Here is a 22483-nt window from a genome sequence, read left to right on the forward strand (position 1 = left end):
TACTTGGCTACTGATAAATCGCTCACCTATGTTTAATAAAGTATGGCACATCTGAACGGAAAATATGCGAAATTGACTTTATATGGTTAACGTGTTTGATTCAGCTGCAAAATTACCTATCCAATGATGTAACACATAGCTCATCGAGAGAGGTGGGACCAGTGTCATTATACCATTATTTTTACAACGCCTGTACCAGTCACGTGTGGAACCAATAACGGTTCATTGGTCAGTAAACTAAATAAATAAATACGTCGTCGCTAGCGACTATCGACAAATACTATTACTTCAAACTCATGGTAGAGGTACTGTTTATGCCTGGTGTTGCACAAAATAAATGATTTTTCTTTCTTTACCTCTTTACCCCAAAATAAAAAATAATAATTTCGTCAAAATATTTATTGCAGCGAACATTAAGTCTTATGCGAAAAGAGAATAAGGTTCAAAATCAATATTTTGACGGTTCAGTTTGTTCACATTCTCATTTTATTCAAACACGAGTAATTTTTCTTTCATAATTTGAATGCAAAACATCTTTTCAGTTAATATTTTAACATTTCAATAGAATTAATATTACTATAATGTTATTTTATACACCTGAAATACTTAGTTAGCATTCAAATAAAATATTGCAATCAATGTTAGTTTTCATATATAATTATAAAGCTAGGGACACATTACAAGTATTGAATGACAATTGGAGCGATTTCGCTTGACATAACTAACGAAACGGCTTGTGTATTCCTGGCTTTATTTAATCGAGTCATAATTTCGTATTTATCTCAATCAGTCTAGTTGATAGATCATGATTGCTTAAAGAAATAGGGTAGATGACTAATTTATATTTTAATGTCCGTCTTGTAGATTATTTTAAAACATTAGACACGTATTTTTTATTTTCTTACGGAAACAAATACTTTCGAAGATATATATCGATTTGAAATATCGCGTGACTTCACTTCTAGGTACATTTTATACGCAGAAATGACGTATTTGCTCCCACTCCTAAAGTTTGATTCGTTTTATCTAAGTATTGTTATCTTATATGACAAAATAAAAAATACTTGTCTAATATTTTTTCATTACCTAACTGACGGACTAAATATTTTATAAATTTTCACACCCCATCATCATCCCTATTGAATCCGCAATGCCCAGTGTGACAGTCAATCGTCTAACCACTGCGACATAGGTCAAAAATATATTGTAATAACTTAAACAAGTTTCTCTTAAAGCGTCGCTTTTAACATAGTTTGTATATTGGACTTAATTAAGTCCAAATTAAGTTAAAGTTTCAAGTTAAGCCTTTCAATTTAAGGCGTAAGATCAAAACATGACTTAAGACCGCATCTCAGCGAGATTTGAGCCTTCAATTACTTAATTTACCTAAATTAAGGGCTTCGGTAACGCCCGAAATCAATCGGCGTACCACGAAAACTTTCGCTTTAGTTACCATAATTAATTTAACTTATGTTAGCACGTTTAGAACATATTTTATTCCGCTATATACTATGAAATTATTATTTATTACCTAATTTAAGTCTCAGATGATACTGGACTTTCAATTTCAAATATACGATCAAGAAACCTACATAGTGTAGGTCTTAAATCTCATGAACAGTATAACGCGACGTCCTGCGCGAGCGATCTAGAAGCGAACGCGAAGCGGTGCGGTGACACGCGAATTCAACGCGATGCGGTGTGACGCGGCGGCTATGTCCTACGTGCATGTGAATCGTTTCGTTTTGTTTCTGTTTCCGATATTATAAACAAAAACGTGACGGTACCGCGTCCAGTTCGCGAGGAAATATCAAGGCAAGATCGCGTTCGCGCCGCGCCTCACCGCATCCCACGTGCAGTTGATCACGTAGGCCACATCAATACATTTTGACAGTTTATAGTTTCGCATCGCCTTCGGGTCTAGATCGCTAACGCAGTACGCCGCGTAAATTTACTCTCATAATAATTTCCATAAGGAAAATTGTATGAAAATGAAATTCATCCATCCAGTATAAAAATCGGACCGTATCCCATCCCTCCCAGACTAGGTAGTAGGTACATTACCTCATTTACCTCTATGTACGTAGTTTAAACACTAAAATTTTCCAACTGGCATCCACTGTAGGTACTAAAACGTCACTTTGCACTAAGCGTCCATATCACTTTTTAAATTTCACTAATAAACAGTCCAATGTCATTAAAAGTCCATTTAATCTAAATCACCATAGATGGCGTTGTTTTACCATAACTGGCGATACCAGAAATATTACCGTTATAGTGAATATTGTTAGTGAACACATTAACTTTATAATGCATTTTAAATTCGGGCCTAACGACCCCATATCATAATTTTACTGTTTACTTTAACATTTCGAATTTTATTTTCGAGTCACAATTTTATTTGAGCAATTAAAATATTCACTATAACTTTTGTGGGTCTACAGCCCTTAGGGGTCGTATGCCCCATTTTGAACAACGCCTCTATACGAGTTATTATAGTATTTCTAGAAGTTCCTACTAACTATTATAATCTTTGTCACATCGGTCGTCGTGGTCCCAGTATTTGGCGCTGCGCGGTACTTCGGTGACATGGCGTCTTGGGGTCGCCTTAGCGGCCGTCCCATCTTCTTCCCCACTACTCCTTCTATTCAATCTCCCGGCTCTCCCATCTCTATTTCTCGACGTAGACCTGTCTTTATATTTCTCTTTGTCCTCATCCTCACTCCCGTTATCTTTAGACTTCTGTCGAGTCCAATTTCTCTGTCTATTTCTATTGGGATCGTCCTTAACGTCGGATTTCTCTTTCCTCCAATTCTCGACTGGTCGTCGGTTGCTGTTCTTCTGCATCTCATTGTTGACTCGCTCAGGCATTGGTGGTACGGGGGTACGTTCAGCGACTCTTTCTACAGGCCTTTCGGGGGTCTGGGAGACATTCCTCTCCGGGTAACTCTGGAAGTTATCCCCCCCTTGCTGATTGTAAGCAACATTTGTGTATTGGTTCTGTATGTACGCCCCATCACCTTGTTGCAAGTAATTGACGAAGTTCTCAGGGTAATTGTATCTGTTTATGTTCGGCGGTGGGTAGTCAGGAACGGGAAAAGGCTGTACTGGTGGGAGAACGGTCTGCTGGAACTCTATCTCTTCCTTTTTCTCCTCCTCAGGCTGTCGCCAGGAGTTGAGGTCGTATCGTTTGTTGAGGTTATTTTTGGCTGTCCACGTCTCGAATGTGTCTTGGCTCACCGATAGAGCCTGTTCCTGTCTTAACAGGCCAGCGCCGGCGCCTAATATAGGTCTTAATTTAGGCTTTGTGTCCTCATTGTTGTTGAGGCTAATCTGGGATATATTTTGGCTGACTTTTTCCGCGATTTCGCTTGCGTCTGGTCTGTATTCGTCTTTTTCAGGGCTCTTCTTCCATGAGCCGTAGCTAACTTCGCTGAAGCTTTCCTCTGTGGTTAGTTCAAGGTGGGCAGCGTAGAATTGTTGTAATGTGTTTGGTAGTGGGAGGAATTTGTTCAGACAGAGGTCTGCGGATAGTAAGAGCCATATCGTGCTGACTGGTGGGGGCGAGAGCAGTCGGAGACGGATGGAGATCGAGAGCTCGTCTAGTTCCTGAGCTAGTACCGAGAGTAGTTCACGACCGTTTTGCATTAGCTGTGAATAAAAGGTAGTTATTAAAATTCTACTCTACTAAATCAAGATCACGCTTATGAGAAGTCATATTAGTCTGGTTAGCTTAGCTGCCACGATAGGCCCGGGTGAATAGGTTGCTTATAAGCAGACATGCATTATTATAGGTCGAATCATCGCTTACCATCAGGCGAGATAGTGACACATTGCGAATAGCAAAAAGAATTAATCAATGAACGAGCACGAATGGTTACAGACTTGAACTTAGACTAGTGCTTTATGTGGAGCAAAAACAATAGTTAGTTTCTTTATTGGATTGACTAAATTAAATCAACTGCTTATACTCGGTGACTGGTGAGATACCTTCAATATTTGAGGATAGTATGCGAACATATATCATGAAATAAAATAACATAAAAATGAAATATTAAATAACTTCTTAGTAAACTTCGTACACAGTACACCGAGAGTCCAGTATTTATTTATTTAACTGCGGAATACTTGGACACCGCGCGGACGCACGGGTCGCGCAGTGCGCTATCAGCACAGAATACATAGGTACCTACACTGTACAGCTGTTGCCTACCTACATCGAGACCTATACAAATTTCACTTATTTTTAGAGACATTTCAATAAAAAATTAAGTACCTAATATTTTTATACCAATTCAACGAGAATCGAGTACCGAGTACTCTCCATAAGTATAGAAGGTATCTCACCAGTCACCCCGTATAAGTCTTACTGAAATTAACGAACAGGGCTTTTAAACTATAAATCTGTCTGAAACTTAAACAAAATTTGTATGAAACTTACTTGTGTAGCGAGACTGCGATGCGCCCGAATATCGTGGGCGGCGAGTAAAGCACGCAGGTATTGCAACAGTGGCCCGGCCAGGATGTGAACCTTGTTACCATTGCAGAGGCGAGCCTCCGCGAAGTAGTCTCCCATCAGGTTCGCCGCGTTAATGAGGAACAGCGGGTTCGAGCGCTCTAGCACGTCCAGTTCTGTTGATGGAGATTACAATGGTTAAATATCGAAAAAGAGAAGAAAGATTGTTACTTCAAAGTGTCAATTAACACAATAAACATCGTGGTGGTTTCCGGTGGATTTGCCTTCAAGAGTTTTCTATTGACTTAATGAATTGATTTCGAATTGACCTTGTAATCAGTACCCTTAGTACAAGTTAGCTTTATATTTAAAGTAATCGAAACAAGAGCGCGATCTGCGCTCTGATTGGTTGTTTATTCCTGCCGGCCTACTATGTGTTATTTCAGACAATGATCTATTTATATTATTTTCAGTCATGATCGTCCCACTGCAGGGCAAAAGCCTCCCAACCCTCCTTCCACTCGTCTCTTCGTAGAGCTTTCTGTGCCAATCCTTTTCATATCGCACCATCTCTTTCTGGGCCTGCCGCGACGTCTATTGACGTCGAGTGGGCTCCACTCAACAATGATCTATCCTTGTTCTAAATTACATCCCGATCCCTTCCGCTGTTTAACGTGCTTGAGTAAGAAAAATTCACACAAATTTTTGCATATTATAATATTAGAAAGATAGCAGATTTTCTCCACATAAGTATATCACTAAAATGTATCTTCAAAATATTGACTACATACTAAAAAGAACTAAAGATATGACTTACTGGAGAAAGTGCCCTGCATCACAACATTCAGTAGGGCTCCACGCAGCAGTTGCTGCCTCTGCTGGCGAGTGAACGAAGCGCCCACCGCGGCCAACTTGCGCGCCGTCACCGGGCTCAGCAGGGCCGCCGCGCGGAACGTCGCGAATGCTTGTCTGGGGAGAGTAAATAGAATAATGTCTTTTTGTTTTGTTGTTTGTTTAATAGAATAATGTTTTAATAATGTGTTTGTTATGCGATCTGATTCTGAAAAAAGTGTTCTTATACAATGTAAGACCCACTTTTCACCAGTTATGTTAAGTATCATAATATTATAAGTGTGGGAAAGCCATGCTTCGGTTCGAATGGGCCGGCTCGACCGGAGTGATACCACGACCGACGCTGAAAACCGATGAGAAACAACGCTTGCGTTGTGTTTCTTTATGTGAGTGAAGTTACTGGAGACCCAATTACCTCCCTTCCTAATCTTCTAATCTTCTAATCCACGATTCCCAAACAACCCTTAAATTCCTAACTCCCCAAAGGCTGGCCACGCACTTGTAGCGTCTCTGGTATTTCGGGTGTCCATGGGCGGCAGCAATTGCCAGTACGCGGTCTCCACTTGAGAACCTTTCTGCCCCAGCGGCCATCGGTTCTTTACGCTATGAGCCCTACCCACTGTCACTACAGCTTGCTAATCTGCTGGGCTATCGGGGACTTATGTTCAAAGAAGAATTTGAAGATAAAGTGACTTACTGCAAACGCGATTCGTCCGGACACATGGATGAGACGGTGGTCTCGAAGTGTCTCAGTTTCCTGTTGAACTGGATGCCATCTTCTCCTGGGGAGAACTGTTCTAGCTGTGAATAAAGAACAGCAAATTATTAGCAATTTGTTAAAGAATAATAATAATTTGGGTGTAGGGTCTATATTGTACAGGGGCACTATGTGCCATAATGTGCACCTCTGCCTACCCTTTCGGGGATAAGGTGTGACGATAAACAAATACTATAGGGTTGGCGCGCGCGGTGGCCGTAGCGGGTCACAAATTGTTGTTCCGGGTCTGGGTATCATGTGTATGTGAACTAGTATGTTTGTAAACTAACCCACGACACAGGAGAAAGTCCTAATGTGGAGCAATGTTTAAATAAAAATATGTTGAAGTTATTATGGAGTTTCTTGCGCGTTCTTTTCCATTCGAAGCTACACTTTGGAATGAACACCTAGCTTCACTGACGGACAGACTGACAGACTATTTCTTTCTTTGCTGACGTTTCAAAACTACCAAAATATTAATGGTTTATTTGATTTGACTTTGACTTTTAATTTTGTTGAATGATTTCCTTCGATTACACCATAATTTTCAACAAAGAAGTCGATGTTAAAATAATTTAGAGAAAAATAATACCAAAATAAGCTTGACACTCCCTCACGTCTCGCCCAAGGCGGGAGAAGTCATTGGATGATTTACTCCCTTAAAAACCCCTATTAACCCCTTGTCTGTCGGTATATAAGACACAATAGAAAACACATTGTGTCTCGCGTAGATCTGCGTTCCGACAGACAACGGGTTAATGAAAATAAAATACTAATATTACATACCAAAGTCAGCAAAGGGACGTATTGTTCGTCGACCCGGAGCAAGTCTTTCAGAGTGGAGTCCTCCTCGCCCGGGGACTCGGGCTCCGGTAATTCTGGTGTTTCTGCTCTCTCAGGTAGCTCTACGGACTCTCTCTCGGGTTCTCTTTTAACTTCCATTCTTGCTGGGTCTGGAAGAAGATTGAAATATGATTATAGGGTTAAAGATAGGGTTTAAGTGCGACTGTAGTGTGGTAGGTCGATAAATTATTCTACTGGTTTTGGGTAAAGTTCCCTAAGAAAAGGAGGATCCTTCGACCAGACTAGGTGATCGTGGCTGGTGGACTTTCTGCCTGACTGTTGTTCGTTGGGATTTTCTATCCATATTTATTTGCTTGTAAACTTCATATGTGCGATTTAGTATTTATGACGACATCCGTTGATTAGCTGGTCGATCGTCTATGTGAGAGTTCTGTTATGTGTCGCCACAAGATAACTGTCCGCGTTGTAGCATTTGACGAATGCATGCATCCTTCATAAACAATAGGCGGCCTACAAATGATAAATGCTTGCATCTTGCTTAAAAACAATGAAAACTGTCTACAAAGCCGCAAAGTTAAATTTGCCTACCGTTTTTGATGAATGCATGCAAATCACGCAACGTGGACAGTAGGTCGTAGTCAACGCATTTATTACGATTAAACCATACACAGATGCTTTTGGAACGTATAAACATATAAACAGAAAGATTGACTGACTGTTGATGACGATGTAATTTTCTTTACTTTGACGCATGTGAGATTCTGTAGGATATGAAAAAAACTGAGGAACCCAGTTCCCCCAACTCACCTGTAGACCGAGGACTCAGTTCAGCCAGTGTTCTAGCGGCGGCGTCGGACTCCGGGTCTCGATCGTCGCCGGGACGCTGCTCCCGCAAATGGTGGCGGCCGGTGTACCCTCTCCCGCGGCCAACACTCGACATTATAACTAGCTGGAATTGGAAAAGATGGGAATTAATGTGAGTTGGGGGAGTAAGGTGCTATGTGAGTTTATGTGAGTTATGAGGATGAGATGTGAATGTGATGTGAGTTGGGGGAGTATGGCTATGTGATTTTATGTGAGTTATGAGGATGAGATGTGAATGTGATGTGAGTTGGGGGAGTAAGGCTATGTGAGTTTATGTGAGTTATGGGGATGAGATGTGAATGTGATGTGAGTTGGGGGTCTTGGCGTGAGTTTGATGTGAGATGAAGTGAAAGTGTGTGTATGTTTTAGCTGTGTAGTTTTTAGTGCTGAGATGACGTCTGAGGGTGCTTTGCCACCAGAGATGTATGTTACGTTAATAGCATATTCATTGGTACATACACTTAGCATAGTACTGATGAAAACAGACTCAGCTAAGCTAGGTTTTGTAGGGTTCCGTAGCCAAATGGCAAAAAACGGAACCCTTATAGATTCGTCATGTCTGTCTGTCCGTCCGTCCGTCCGTATGTCACAGCCATTTATTTCCGAAACTGTTAGGCCTACATAGTTGAAACTTTGTAAGTTGATGTATTTCGGTAACCGCTATTCGAATTTTGAATAAAAATTAATAAATTTAAAAATTAAATGGGGGCACTCCATACATGGAATTGATTCAAGTTATTTTTTTCATCTAACATATCCGTGATGGGTGTGTGTCTATGAATAGGTCTTTAAAAAAGACATTAAGGTTTCTAAAACCATTTTTCGTCAAAATCAACCGTTTGAAAGTTAGACGCTTCCAAAGTGAAAAAATGAGTGTCCCCCCCCCTCTAACTTTTAAAATAAGAGAGTGAGAAAACTAAAAAAAATATATGCTGTAGATTTCAATGGAAACTAACAACGAAAATTGGTTTGAACCAGATATCATTATTAGTTTTTAAGAAATAAAACATTTTCAAAAACCGCAAATATAACTTTGTCGTTCATACAAACACTATGTAAAACCAAGTTATTTTATAACTTTTATATTATGTCATCTACTTGCTGTTACGGAACCCTTCATGGGCGAGTCCGACTCGCACTTGGCCGGTTTTTTTATGTGGAAAGATGCGTGCTATCGATACATCACATACTCGAGCAGACCATATACCTATGTGTAGTTTTCGCTTTTATATCGCTCGGATTTTATTTTAACATTTGGTTGACGCCTAAAACAAATTCCGGAACGCGCTATCAGACGTAACCACATCGATTTCCGATACCTTAAACATGACATTGTATGTTTAACCGACTTTAAAACAAAGAGTAATTAGTCACGTGTAATTTATTATACTAATAACGGTCCTAGCAACAAGCATTCGATAAATGAATCACTGCGCAATAAAAACAAAGCACGTGGTTACAATGTAATTAACGTAATCTTAGTATAGTAATTATTTAATTAAAAATAAAAATATCCATAATATGCTAGCTACACTGGCGCGGTTTTACATGCTCTGCTAGGCTCCAATGTGTCGTAGCGTAATGTTTTATAGCCTTTTTGCGGGGGGAAAATCATCCAATGACTTCTTTCGTCTTAGGCGAGGCGAGAGGGAGTGTCAGACTCTTACTGACTAAAAACCACCCCGTTCCTACTCCTGCTTTTCGAACCGGAGCCCCGGTAAACCCGCTAGGTAGTCCGCAGCTCCAGATCAGGCATCAGCCCTACTGGGCCCTATCTGTGGTGGTCTGATGGCTCTTTGAGGCGTGCGCGTCTGGTTCTGGTCGGACGGCGAGTCGACCCATTGCCGGCTCGACCGGAGTGATACAACGGCCTCAGAAAACCAACGTAAAACAACGCTTGCGTTGTGTGAGTGCGGTTATCGGAAGCCCAATTATCCCCTTCCTATTCTTCCAAATCCAAACAATAGCCCTTAAATTCCTAACCCCGAAAAGGCCGGCAACGCACTTGTAACGCCTCTGGTGTTTCGAGTGTCTATGGGCGGCGGCGATTGCTTACAATTAGGTGATCCGTCTGCTCGTTTACCGACTTATAGATACCATAACAAAAAATAAAGCGACACGGGAGATAATTAAATACGACTAGAAGAACGTTAAAATAAAACTTCGTTAAAAATAGAACATGTGTCGTTGTGAGAGACTAAAAAAAAATCTACCGTTAGCTCTCCAAAGATAAATACAATATACATAGCCAAATCTTTTATTCAATAACCGAATGACGTCACGATATCGCCAAACGTATGAATAACTACGAAACACATTATCATATTATTATCTAAAGTCGGTTGAGTGAGTCAATTTTCTCTTATTCTTTTTATTTTTTATGATAACACTGATGTATTCTTTACGATCGGTTTGTTTTATCATCGATATATCTAGACAGTTCGTGGATAGACTATAAGCCTCGTCTACATAAGAGGGTTTGCCATAATATTCACGCATAACAGACGGTTTTTTAAGGTGGGGTAATCACCAAGTGTCTTCTCCTGCCTTGGGCGAGGCGAGAGGGAGTGTCACTCTTACTGACTAAAAACCACCCCGTTCCTACTTCTGCCCTTCGAGCCGGATACCCCGGTAAACCCGCTAGGTAGTCCGCAGCTCCGGATCAGGCATCAGCGTATCCGTACAGACTGGGTCCGGCCCATCTTGCTCGCCGTGGATAATATCCATGCTTAAGAGTGTTTTCCACCAGAGATGTGCTATGTAGCTATGCACCGAGGATGGAATAGCGAAACTATATGACTGTTTCCACTGATACTAAGCTAAGTAGCTGTAGGAGGAAGATGTGCTATGAAGATGCGTTGTCGCAAAGTAGATGTGCGAATAAGATGCGCAGCTCGAGTATGCGATGTATCGACAGTAGAGAAGCCATTCATAGTACACATCCATAGCCATCATTAAAGGGAAATACAGTTATGATATCTCCTCTTAGTATTTGCTTCATGGTTAAGACATTCGCGGTAAGAGTAGGAATGGTGACACATATGTTGTACTTTGTCTTTTTCACACATCTTCGGTTTGTTTATTTAGTTAATTTAGCTACGAATTCTAATAAATTTCTGTTTAGAGGATAACGGTAAACTTATGGTCTTTAAATAACGGATCATATAAGTAGAGATTGCCCAGTGAACTGATGGTAGCGAGGTTGACTGTCCAGGCGACACACGTACTTAGGTATCGTCATGAGCTAATGTTCACATGTAAACAGCAGCTCATGTAGTGTAGATGTCCAGTCAACAAGGATGTAGCGTAGACTGTCCAGGCGACACACGTACTTAGGTATCGTCATGAGCTAATGTTCACATGTAAACAGCAGCTCATGTAGTGTAGATGTCCAGTCAACAAGGATGTAGCGAGGTTGACTGTCCAGGCGACACACGTACTTAGGTACCGTCATGAGCTAATGTTCACATGTAAACAGCAGCTCATGTAGTGTAGATGTCCAGTCAACAAGGATGTAGCGAAGTTGTCTGTCCAGGCGACACACGTACTTAGGTATCGTCATGAGCTAATGTTCACGTGTAAACAGCAGCTCATGTAGTGTAGATGTCCAGTCAACAAGGATGTAGCGAAGTTGACTGTCCAGGCGACACACGTACTTAGGTATCGTCATGAGCTAATGTTCACATGTAAACAGCAGCTCATGTAGTGTAGATGTCCAGTCAACAAGGATGTAGCGAAGTTGACTGTCCAGGCGACACACGTACTTAGGTATCGTCATGAGCTAATGTTCACATGTAAACAGCAGCTCATGTAGTGTAGATGTCCAGTCAACAAGAATGTAGCGAGGTTGACTGTCCAGGCGACACACGTACTTAGGTATCGTCATGAGCTAATGTTCACATGTAAACAGCAGCTCATGTAGTGTAGATGTCCAGTCAACTGATGGTAGCGTTTCACTGTCCAAAACGACCCATGCAATTATAGCACTTAATGACACAACACAAATTTCATGGTGACTAAGTATTTATTTTTGGTACAAGTTCCATTGTCATTAAGGTTCAAAATTGAGTCGGAATGAATGCGTGAAATCGATGACGCTATGGGTCTTTCCGGCGTTAAGTTGTAAAGCTCGCCTTATAAGGTACGATTAGCTGTTTAATTGAAACACTAAGTGTGACTTAGTAATGTCATTCAGATATATGTCGGTCATAATGACCAGTACAACTTAAACGAGTCAGCGTCGCTGCTCTTTCCGTGGGCATCAGCTTCGACAGAGACCGGGCAATAAGTAGTTAGTTACTCTCTTATATTCATTAAATAGTCATTAATATTAATATCATTCAAATGTCATTTCTTGTGGCTGATGAATGGTGATGATCAGGAATGTCATATGTAGTAAGTAATATTTTTACCTGACGAATTTAACATTACAAAGAGTTCGACGAATCGTTTCAAATCTAACAGCCTCCGACTAAGATTTATAATGTTAACTTTTAATACAAATCTACCTACAATACTATTACTTACATCAAGATTACTTAATGTACTATGATACGCTAATATTATATTTTGTTAATAGCTTATATTAGCTAATCAATAGCTTAAAATTATGTGCAAAATATTTATTTTGTAGTCATTACTATATACTTTAAAATTAATATCTAATAACTAGACCCAACAACACAGGTTTTAAGACCAATTTTTTTAGCAGAATTCTAGCCTCTAGACAATAATACGAATACCAAAATACCTACTACATAATATACAATTATATTAATACCTTCTACAATATACACATACACAATTAAATAGGGATGATGACTGGGTATGAAAATTAAAAATCTATTTTGTCTGTCAGTTAGGTCATGAGAAAATATTAGACACGTATTTTCTTATTTTGTCGTTTAAGAAAACAATACTAGCATAAATGGAATCAAAGTTTAGGATAGGAGGCCTATTTACTCCCCTTCCCAATCCCGATTCCCATCAATCCTTAAAAAACTGATATTTTGCTACTTCACTTTTCAGTATAAACATACTCAAAAGTGACATCAAGCTACATTTCAAATCAACATAGTTATCATCGAAAGTATTTGTTTCCATAACGAAATAAAAAAATACATGTATAACATTTTAAAATAATTTACCAGACGGACATTAAAACAAAAATTAGTCATCTACCCTATTTCTAAATTAATGCAAATGATACTAAAATAGTTATGACAGTGATAAATCTACAGGAATGGTGATAGAAAATAAAAAGAACATAAAATAAAATAGATACCTTCTTCAAATCCATTGTTATCTGGGGACGAAGGAGAAACAGAATGGATTAACTGCAAAATATCTTGTGTTTGTGATTAAAACATAATGCCCCATAACTGTGTTACTTCTGGATAAAGGCCTCTTCTCACACGGAGAAGTCACAAGCTTTAGATGCCACTCTCATGTTTGGTATAAAAAACAAAGCCTGTAACTGTCCCAACTTCTGGACCAAGGGTTTCGCACGGAGAAGTCATTTAAAATTGCCACTCATGTCTCACATAAAAATAAACATCAGCTTGTAACTGACCCTATTTCTGGACAAAGGCCTCTTCTCACACGGAGAAATAACAAACTTTAAATGCCACTCACTTGTTTGGTATAAAAAACATCAGCTTGTAACTGACCCTATTTCTGGACAAAGGCCTCTTCTCACACGGAGAAGTCACAAGTATTTATTGCCATCCACTTGTTTGTATAAAAAACATCAGCTTGTAACTGACCCTACTTCCAGATATAGGCCTCTTCTCACTCTGATCAAGTCACAAGCATTTATTACCACTATTTAATTGCCACTTTGTCTAGCAAAAAAAAACAGCATAACTGACCCTACTTCTGACAAAGACCTCTTCACAGAGAGTCACAAGTATTTATTAGCACTTTTGTATGGTATAAAAACCATCAGCCAGTATGGTAGTATGGCTGTCTTTTCTGATACACAGCAGTTCTACTCCTGGACAGACCTTCTCATATGTAAAAAGTATTAGCATACCCATGCTTGTCTTAGGGTTCACATAACATTATAAACTATTCCACTCCCAAAGCTGGATTAAGGCCTCTTCTCGCACTTCACTATATAAAGACCAATAGTGAGTAAAAGTGTGAATACATCCAGTGCGACTGTGTAATTAAAAGTGCAGTTTCAAGATCTGTTAACCATATTTTATTTTGTGCGACATTTCAATATTGACTGGGTGTTAATAACATATTAATATGCAATTATTTTACAAAACTTCGATTGTGCTTAGTGCTTTAGCAGTTCAATGACCTTTGTTTATAGTTAACAAGGTTTCGAACTAGTGGAAATTATTGTTTTTGAAATAGTTAAGAAATATGTAATAATGTCCTGCTATAGTATTATCCTACTAATATTATAAAAGGGGAATGTTTGTATCTTTGTTAACCTATCACTCGAGAACTACTGAACGGATTCTGATGATACTTGGCACAGAGATAGATTATAGTCCGGAATAACACATATGGTACTTTTTATCTGAGGAATGCGAGTAACAACACTCGGAGAAGCTAGTATAATGTTGATAATTGGTTAAGAATCTGTATTTGTAGTGTTATTTCCAGTTGTTGATTAATATGGAACTGTAAGGCACTATATGGAGCATTTATATAAAGATTAACTATGGAGGTAGTACCTTAAAAGATGAAATATCATAACTTATGCTCACTAAAACAATAAGTGGATAAGTAACTAATTAGATTCTAATAGGAATTACCGTTGACATACTAACAAATAACGATTAAATAACACAAGATATTAAGTAGCTAACACATTTCTGTAATCCATTATAATCTAAATAACATAAATAATAAATAATTTTATGAAATTGTAGGTAGGTATTAGTGTATCAATGTGCCACACCAAATATTGCGAGAATAAGGAAAAAAACAAAATTATAAAGTTCGAGGCTGACTGACGAAAACCTTCGTACGTCTATTAAAAAAAAAAACACAATATGCACATGTCAAAAAGCGTGTGTGATATTTTATTACCGTGATCAATAGCCTTGGCTGAATATCTCGAAAATAGTTATTTACACTATATTTATCACTTAACTCAATACAATATGACGCTCGTAAAGATAAATATACGCGCAACAACACCTTCTCACAGCGCTAAATACATAAAATAATAAAATGAATGACATGTAAACATCATGACAACTAAAAGTGTCACACATGCATGTTTTCAAAAATATACAGGAAAACCATCAATGAAAACTCAAAGGGCACGTTAAAAAGGTTTTGTTTACAACGCTTTCGAATTTCATTTAAATATTTATAGGCTATGTATCTTTTAAAAATATCTTTGTTCGCCGGCGAATGCTACGATGACGATTATCGAGTGTATTTCCAATAGCGAACGAGGCTTAAAAATGGACGATCAATCAGCCAAATATGTTAAACAACAGTTTAATTATAAAATTTACAAATATTTACTTACCAAGTTTAATAATAGAAAGTATTTTTGAGTTATTTATTTCCTAGTTGTTTGGTCGCGCAGTAGTTGACATACGTTTCACTTCCATATTGGCGAGTGTAGTGATGTGCGTTTGAGTTTTCGAATTAGGATTTTTACGTTGCGAAAACCGGCTTTACCGATTAATGATGTAAGCGTAAATAATTTGTTAAAATATAAAATAGTAAATCAACGAAATTAATAAGTTTATGAATAGTTCAGCCATGTATTTATTGTTGTATTTAAATTTATACTTATAAAGATTTTGTTATTGAGGATCCAAAGTTTATCCGTTTCTGAACGAAATGTAGGAAATATCGTCACAAAATTGTCGTTTTCCTTATTATTCACATAATTCAAACTGTATACCACTAAAAATATAGGTCATTATTGTACACTGTTATCATGAAACAAGATTTAAAAAATGTACATGATGGTAACTAATTGAATATTCGGTTTATCGTTTAAATGCTATTGAAATCGATGGAATCCCTGGCTGAATGCCGATCGAAAAAATGACATTTCAGTTTCGGGGGTGAAGCATGGAAGAGGGGTGTGCGTATTTGCTCGGGCGGATAACTGAAGAAAACCTATTTTCCATCTGTTCTATTTAATTTTTTAGTTTTCCATGACTTTACCAATAACCAAATAACGTTATACTACCAAATGTTTTTATTTTTATACCGCGAAGTGTTCTCTCAATCTTAAAATTTATTTTAATCACCACTGCGGTTGTTTGTACTGCTGTTTTTATTATTGATATTTTTATTTCATCGTTACTGTGTGCAAATATTTTCAAAAATCTTACTGAAAACGCAAGTGTAATACGTAAAGAGGTTTTAATACGGAAAACCGTAAATTTTAATCGAAATATTGAGAAAAAAAAATATTAAAAAAATATAAATTCAAACATGTCTGACGGTCATGGGGAGCCGAATCAGCTGAATTCAAGTAGAAAAGAAAGTGTTGCAGCAGCTAATGTGCCTAGTGATAGTCCTGTGACGGACCCTGGGCAGGTGCGTGGCGGGAACGCGGAGGCTGGTGCAGCAGCAGGCAAATTCGAGGGCCAGCGCGGGAAATCAGGCGCTTTGAAAAAATCTGCCCGATACAGGAGCAGATCTCTTTCCGCATCATCTGCAGATTCCTACAGTTCTACGTCATATACTGGTGAGTAAATAACAAAATGTTTGATATTTTCAGCAAAATTGGCATCCTAAATCGCGTTTATTCTAGTTGGAATGAGTGTTTAATTAATTTCGAGTGCAATGTCATGGTAATGTTTGTAAACAATGGTAAGTACAGTTTTTTTGCTTGGATAATGGCCAAGGAATTTTTTTTATTCAGCCTATCAAAAGAAAAATTCCTAATTGTTACTTTTTTTTTAGTTGCAATAAATAATTGTTTATTTATAGGTGTCATGAATCTTAATTATAAATTAGCCATTTATTTGTATATTTTTTCCTACTTAACATTTTCTTAAATCATAAAATGTGACATAATAAGACTAAGTGGTAATTGAAAATATTACATAGCAGTTGGCTTAGAGCAACTACTGTTCCAAGCCTACAGTAATTAGTTATTATCTATCTATATTTACAAAGCTTAGCACCTATTTCACCACCTTCATATAAGTGCCCGATATACTTATGTGACTGATAGAGCATACTACATATGTTCTTAATTCAAAGTTATCTGATACATAGCGGCTATCCACACATTGTGAAACAAGTCCTTAAATAGTAATTTGAAAAACAGTTTATGTTGTAAACATTGACAAATATTTACTTACCTAGTAGCTTTTGCCAGCAGTTTCGCCTGCTTTCCAATTTGATATAAAGTACCCTGTGTTATTCTAGACCATAATCTACCCCTATTCCAAAATTTAGCATTCAAATCATTCCGATCCCTTTAGCCATTTTGATGTGATTTAATAACAAATATACACATACACAAAAACTTTTGCATTTATAACTTTACTAATACAATGTTGTATACTTAATATAGGTACTTGTCAAATCTTATTGACCTAATAAGATTTGACTAAGTAGATATATTGTGATATAGATAGAGTAGACGGTACTATTAATTTGCTTGCTTTGTTATCGAAAGATGGATATTGAAAGGTGAGTGTAAGCGAGAAATAGCAACTGTTGACTTGCTGTAATACAGTGTGTATTGACACCAATGTTTATGCATGGTAGTGGCAGAAGAAGCATGAAAGATATATTAAAGAAGAGCTGAATTAAAAGTACCCTTAACAGACGAGCATGCATGAAAAGATTGATGACTGTTGATGATCCAAAGTATGTAAGTTTTGTAGCAATTGGTGTTCCATTGTCTCTGCCTACCCCCTATGAGAGACAAGCGTTATGTATGTATGTATGTAGGCATGTACCTACTTCCTTCATACATTTTACTGCTTTTTCTCTCTTACCTACCTTACAGTCGCTTGGTAACTAGTTATCTGGCATGGGTTGCATGGAAAATGTATGGATAATGGTTCTTACTAACAAAAAGACAGACCAATATAGATAAATAGTTAACTTGTTTTTGCAGACAAAGCAAATTAATTCTGAAAGATTTGATGATACAGAAAAAATAAAATTTGGAAACATTTATTCATCACCAGACTGCTAGATGAATATAATTCACAGGAGAGACATTATGATAATCAAATACATTAGTTATGTGTAGTGGGTAAACAAGGGTGTCGAATAAGCAGGGCCAGGGGTGAAGGGCGATTGAACCCAGTTTGCAAATGGATGACTCCAATATTAACTACTAGCTACTTCCGCGCGGTTTCACCCGCTCTGCTTGGCTCCTATTGGTCATAGCGTGATGTTTTATAGCCTATAGCCTTCCTTGATAAATGCACTACCCAACACAAAAATAATTATTCAAATCGGACCAGTAGTTCCAGAGATTAGCGCGTTCAAACAAACAAACAAACTCTTCAGCTTTATAATATTAGTATAGATGGTGCCCTGCTTACCACAATAATGGCTATGTAGTTACCATTTTCTTACACATCAGATATGGTTGTTTCTACTGTAGATCCTGGCTTACAAGAGTTGCAGCAGTTGTAGGAGGTTGTTGTGGGTTTGTTATTAGATGGCCCTCATGTTCAGTATTGTTTGTTTAATTCTAAGGTGACGCTTCGACTGGAGTGATAGTAGGCCTCACAGAAACCCGACGTGAAACAATGGTTGCGTTATGTTTCATTGTGTAAGTGGGGTTACCAAAGGTCTAATTACCCCCCTTCCCAATCTTCTCCATCTCCGGTTCCCCAATAACCCCCAATAGCGGTTAAATTCGTAACTCCCAAAAGGCCGGCAACGCACATGTAACGCCTCTGGTGTGACTCCACGGGTGTGCGTGTCCATGGGCAGCGTTGATCGCTTACCATCAGGTGAACCGTCTACACATTTGCCATAAAAACACACGTAATATCGCATTACCACGCGATGTAATGCGTGTTTACCATAACGTTATGTTGTCTATAGCGGCCACAGAATGAAAATATCCTTGACCTTTCCCCCACAAATCGATATAAAGTATTTACAATGCAAAACTTTAACTCGCAACGTTTCTTCAATATCGACGGTTAAAAGGAAATAGGGTATAAGCGACAAAAAATTAAATGTTCAGGAGAGCCGTTTAAACTCGTCGGTCGTTTTTTTTTGCTAGGGTATAAACGCCAAAAATGTCATCGTAGAGCCATGAGAGTAAGCGCATTCGAAAGAGCGGAAAAATTTACGTAGGATGGCATAATAAACTCATTTTTGACCAAAATGTCGCTTATACCCTATTTCCTTTTAACCTTCGATATGTTTATGATTTGTTTGTACAAGCGCCAAAGAGATGTTCCAATCGGTCTGATTGGTTTTTATAGGTTTGCAACTTTATTGCAGCTGGTACAAGGTTGAATATCTATTAAACCTTCAAAGTTTTATGAGAAGAGCGTCCCCCTTAGAAGGCCGGCTACACTTTTGTAACTCCTCTGGTGTTGCGAGTGTTCATGGGCAGTTTTGAGCGCTGATTGCTTACCATTAGGTGATCTGCTTGTTTACCTAGCAGAAGATATCTATCTAGCGGGTTTACCGGGGCTCCGGCTCGAAAAGCAGGAGTAAGAACGGGGTAGTTTTTAGTTAGTCAGAGGCTAATAACTAAGTACTCCAACTCGCATAGCCCACCCGCAATAATGGCGCACCCCAAATAAAAAAGGAATGATCTAAAAATCTAAAAATGAATGGAATGTAGCAGTTTGCATATCTCTCAATGTTTTATTCTTCAATAATATCTTCTGATTTATTTCGTTGCGGGATCCGAGACAATTTTATTATTCACGTCTCTGGGATGCACCGGATTTCAGTGTTCCGGTGTTTTCATGGCTGTATCTAGTTGCAGCGGTTTGGGAGGTCGTGGTGGGCTTATCCCAAAATCGGACTACAATTTTTGTGATGTATAGAGGTTATGAGTTATCAAGGGGCATTTAGCAAGGGTTGGGTGGCAATTACTGTCAAAGTTCGAATGCTCAGTACTTCGTTGGTGAGTTTCCATATCGTTTAATTAAAGATAGTGATCTATGGACGTATCCTTCAGAGTTTATGACCAATTCGCTTGATGTATGACTACGTATGTCCTGTTATTAGCTTTGCATTTTAAGGGGGGAAAATCATCCAATGACTTCTCAGGCTTTGGGCGAGGCAATAAGGAGTGTCAGACTCTTACTGACTAAAAACCACCTCGTTCCTATTCCTGCCCTTCGAGCTGGAAACCTGCTAGACAGTCGGTAGCTCCGGACCTGTTATTAGCTAAAGGCTCATATCCTGTTTTTCGCGAAATACCTTAACTATACTAATTTATTTTAGACTTATTGCTGTTGATAATATTAGTTTTGAATCCAGTTATAATTAGATCTTTGTGGCATAGCTACATAGCATATCTTTGAACTGAAGTAACCTTCAAGTTGGATCCAATCTTTTTCGACTGAAATAAATTATCTTTTTGGACTAATCTAATAATAGTAATCCATATTCATATTCATGAGTCCGTAGAAAATGGTAACCCAGCCAAGGTTTGGGCATTTCTAAGGTCGATGGGAGTTGGCAAACAGCGTCAAACTCCTATCACCAACAATCTAGATATCGAATCCTTAAATAAACACTTCTCCTCTTCACCCTATATTAATGGGTCTATAAAGTCTAAGACTTTACACTATCTTTCTTCTCTTCCCTCTCCCGACTACTCACCATTCTTCTTTAGTCAACTCACAGCTTGTGATGTTAGAAAGAGCATTGTATCCATCAGTTCCAATGCAGTAGGGAGTGACAGTGTCAGCCGTAAGATGATACTCCCTGTCCTGGACGAGATCCTTCCTGTCATCTGCCATATCCTTAACTATTCCTTATCCAGTTGCGTTTTTCCTTCTGCATGGAAGGAGGCGCAAATCACACCACTACCCAAAAACCAAACCCTGAATCCTTTTCCGACTACCGTCCAATTTCTATTTTACCTTTCCTTTCCAAAGTCCTTGAACGTCTAATCTATAATCAGCTTAGTGCTTTCCTTACCAAACACCGTCTCCTTAATCCTTACCAATCCGGGTTTCGTCCGGGACATAGTACCACTACGGCTCTAGTCCACATCACCGATGACATACGATCCGGTATTGAAAACGGTAATTTAACTCTCCTCACCTTGCTAGATTTCAGCAACGCCTTCAATACCGTCGATTTCGACATACTGCTTGGAATACTGAGCTCTCTCAACATATCTCCAACTGTGATTGATTTCTTTCGTAGTTACCTGTGTGGCCGCCGGCAGCGTGTTGCCGTTGAGGGTTCATACTCTTCCTGGTCTGATACGACTGCTGGCGTACCACAGGGGGGCGTTCTTTCTCCTTTACTCTTCGCAATTTTTATAAATTCTATCTCTAATGAACTTCTCTCTTCCTACCACCTGTATGCCGACGACCTGCAAATTTACTCACAAGCACCTCCTGATGATTTTTCCGAAGCAGTCAAGATGGTCAACACTGACTTGGCTCGTATATCTGAATGGAGTACGGCCTACGGCCTAAAGGTGAATCCCACGAAGACCCAGGTCATTGTTGTCGGTAGCCCTCGTTTACGATGCAAGATCGCGTGGACACAGATGCTACCCATAGTTTTCGACGGTACTACAATACCATACAGTGATACTATAAAGGACTTGGGTATTGTTTTGGACCAAGACTTTTCCTGGGGACCTCAACTAGGACAAGTCAGTCGAAGAATGTTTGCATCTGCGAAGTCTATGTGCAGACTTCGTAACTTTCTTCCAACTGCTACTAAAATTGCGCTAGCTCAATCACTTCTCCTTCCCATTCTCGATTATGCCGATGTCAGCTATCCGGATCTTACCGAAGCGCAGTTAGATAAACTTGAGCGACTCCAAAATTTTAGTATAAGGTTCATATTTGGATTACGCAAATATGACCACATTTCCGAATATCGCACGAAACTCAAGTGGCTGCCGATTCGCCTTCGCCGGAATACTCATATCTTATCTCTTCTATACAATATACTGTTCAATCCTGCTACCCCCCATTACCTCAAGGAACGTTTCAGGTTCTCTCATGACACACATTCTAGACCAGTACGGTCATCGGAGAGACTCAAGCTTGAGATGCCTCAACATGAAAGCAGAGCCTTTGACCAATCTTTTACGGTTCGAGCCGTGCGGCTGTGGAATGCGCTACCGCTTTTGGTGAGGCAGGCACAGTCGCTCGCTACTTTCAAGGTGCTCGTGAAGGATCACTATCTTTCAAAGCTGTAACACAGCGTCATTATTTCCTTCAGTCGCAGTCGTTTTCTTTCTGCTGTCACATCTTCTTGTCATTTGTAACATAATTATTATTTCTTGTGTATATATGTTTGTATGTATGTATGTATGTATGTATGTATGTATGTATGTATGTATATGTATGTATTTGTGTATGTATGTAATTGTATATTCATATATTTAAGTTGTAAGTACACCCAGAACCACCTCCACTAACATTCACCATCTCCGTCCACCCAAAGGTTGCCTGGAAGAGATCGCTGTAAGCGATAAGGCCGCCTTTGTACCCTACCATCCACTTAGCGCTATTTATATTTATTGTCTGAATTGTAAAAGGTGTACAATAAAGTTTATATTATTATTATTTTTAGGATACTTGTTTAAAGTCTCGGCTCCAAGGCCGGATGTA

General features: G+C 38.8%; 2 protein-coding genes across 7 annotated transcripts in view; one reads left to right on the forward strand and one right to left on the reverse strand.

Moving 5' to 3' along the window:
* Positions 1–384: 384 nt before the first annotated feature.
* Positions 385–15359, reverse strand: LOC118279880 (uncharacterized). 3 transcript variants are annotated; one of them, XM_050702645.1, is made up of 8 exons: positions 15235–15334; positions 13018–13038; positions 7677–7818; positions 6852–7018; positions 6006–6109; positions 5274–5425; positions 4442–4632; positions 385–3651 (listed from the first exon to the last, which is right to left on the reverse strand). In XM_050702645.1, the coding sequence occupies exons 2-8, from the start codon at positions 13030–13032 to the stop codon at positions 2518–2520; spliced, it is 1905 nt and encodes a 634-aa protein (XP_050558602.1). In that variant the 5' UTR covers positions 13033–13038; positions 15235–15334; the 3' UTR covers positions 385–2517. The 3 variants fall into 3 exon arrangements, with proteins under 3 accessions (XP_050558602.1, XP_050558603.1, XP_050558604.1); XM_050702646.1 differs by lacking the exon at positions 13018–13038 and having other exon boundaries at positions 15235–15359; XM_050702647.1 differs by lacking the exons at positions 13018–13038; positions 15235–15334 and adding an exon at positions 14784–14941.
* Positions 15360–15783: 424 nt separating this feature from the next.
* Positions 15784–22483, forward strand: part of LOC118279912 (adenosylhomocysteinase-like 1) — a 56385-nt gene continuing 49685 nt past the window's right edge. For all 4 annotated transcript variants that reach the window (XM_050702648.1, XM_050702650.1, XM_050702649.1 and 1 more), the window contains exon 1: positions 15784–16416. In XM_050702648.1, coding sequence (XP_050558605.1) covers positions 16161–16416 — 256 coding nt within the window. In that variant the 5' untranslated portion in view covers positions 15784–16160. The remainder of the gene's footprint in view (positions 16417–22483) is intronic.

This window comes from Spodoptera frugiperda, chromosome 22, assembly GCF_023101765.2.
Source record: "Spodoptera frugiperda isolate SF20-4 chromosome 22, AGI-APGP_CSIRO_Sfru_2.0, whole genome shotgun sequence".
Classification (NCBI taxonomy): Eukaryota; Metazoa; Arthropoda; class Insecta; order Lepidoptera; family Noctuidae; genus Spodoptera; species Spodoptera frugiperda.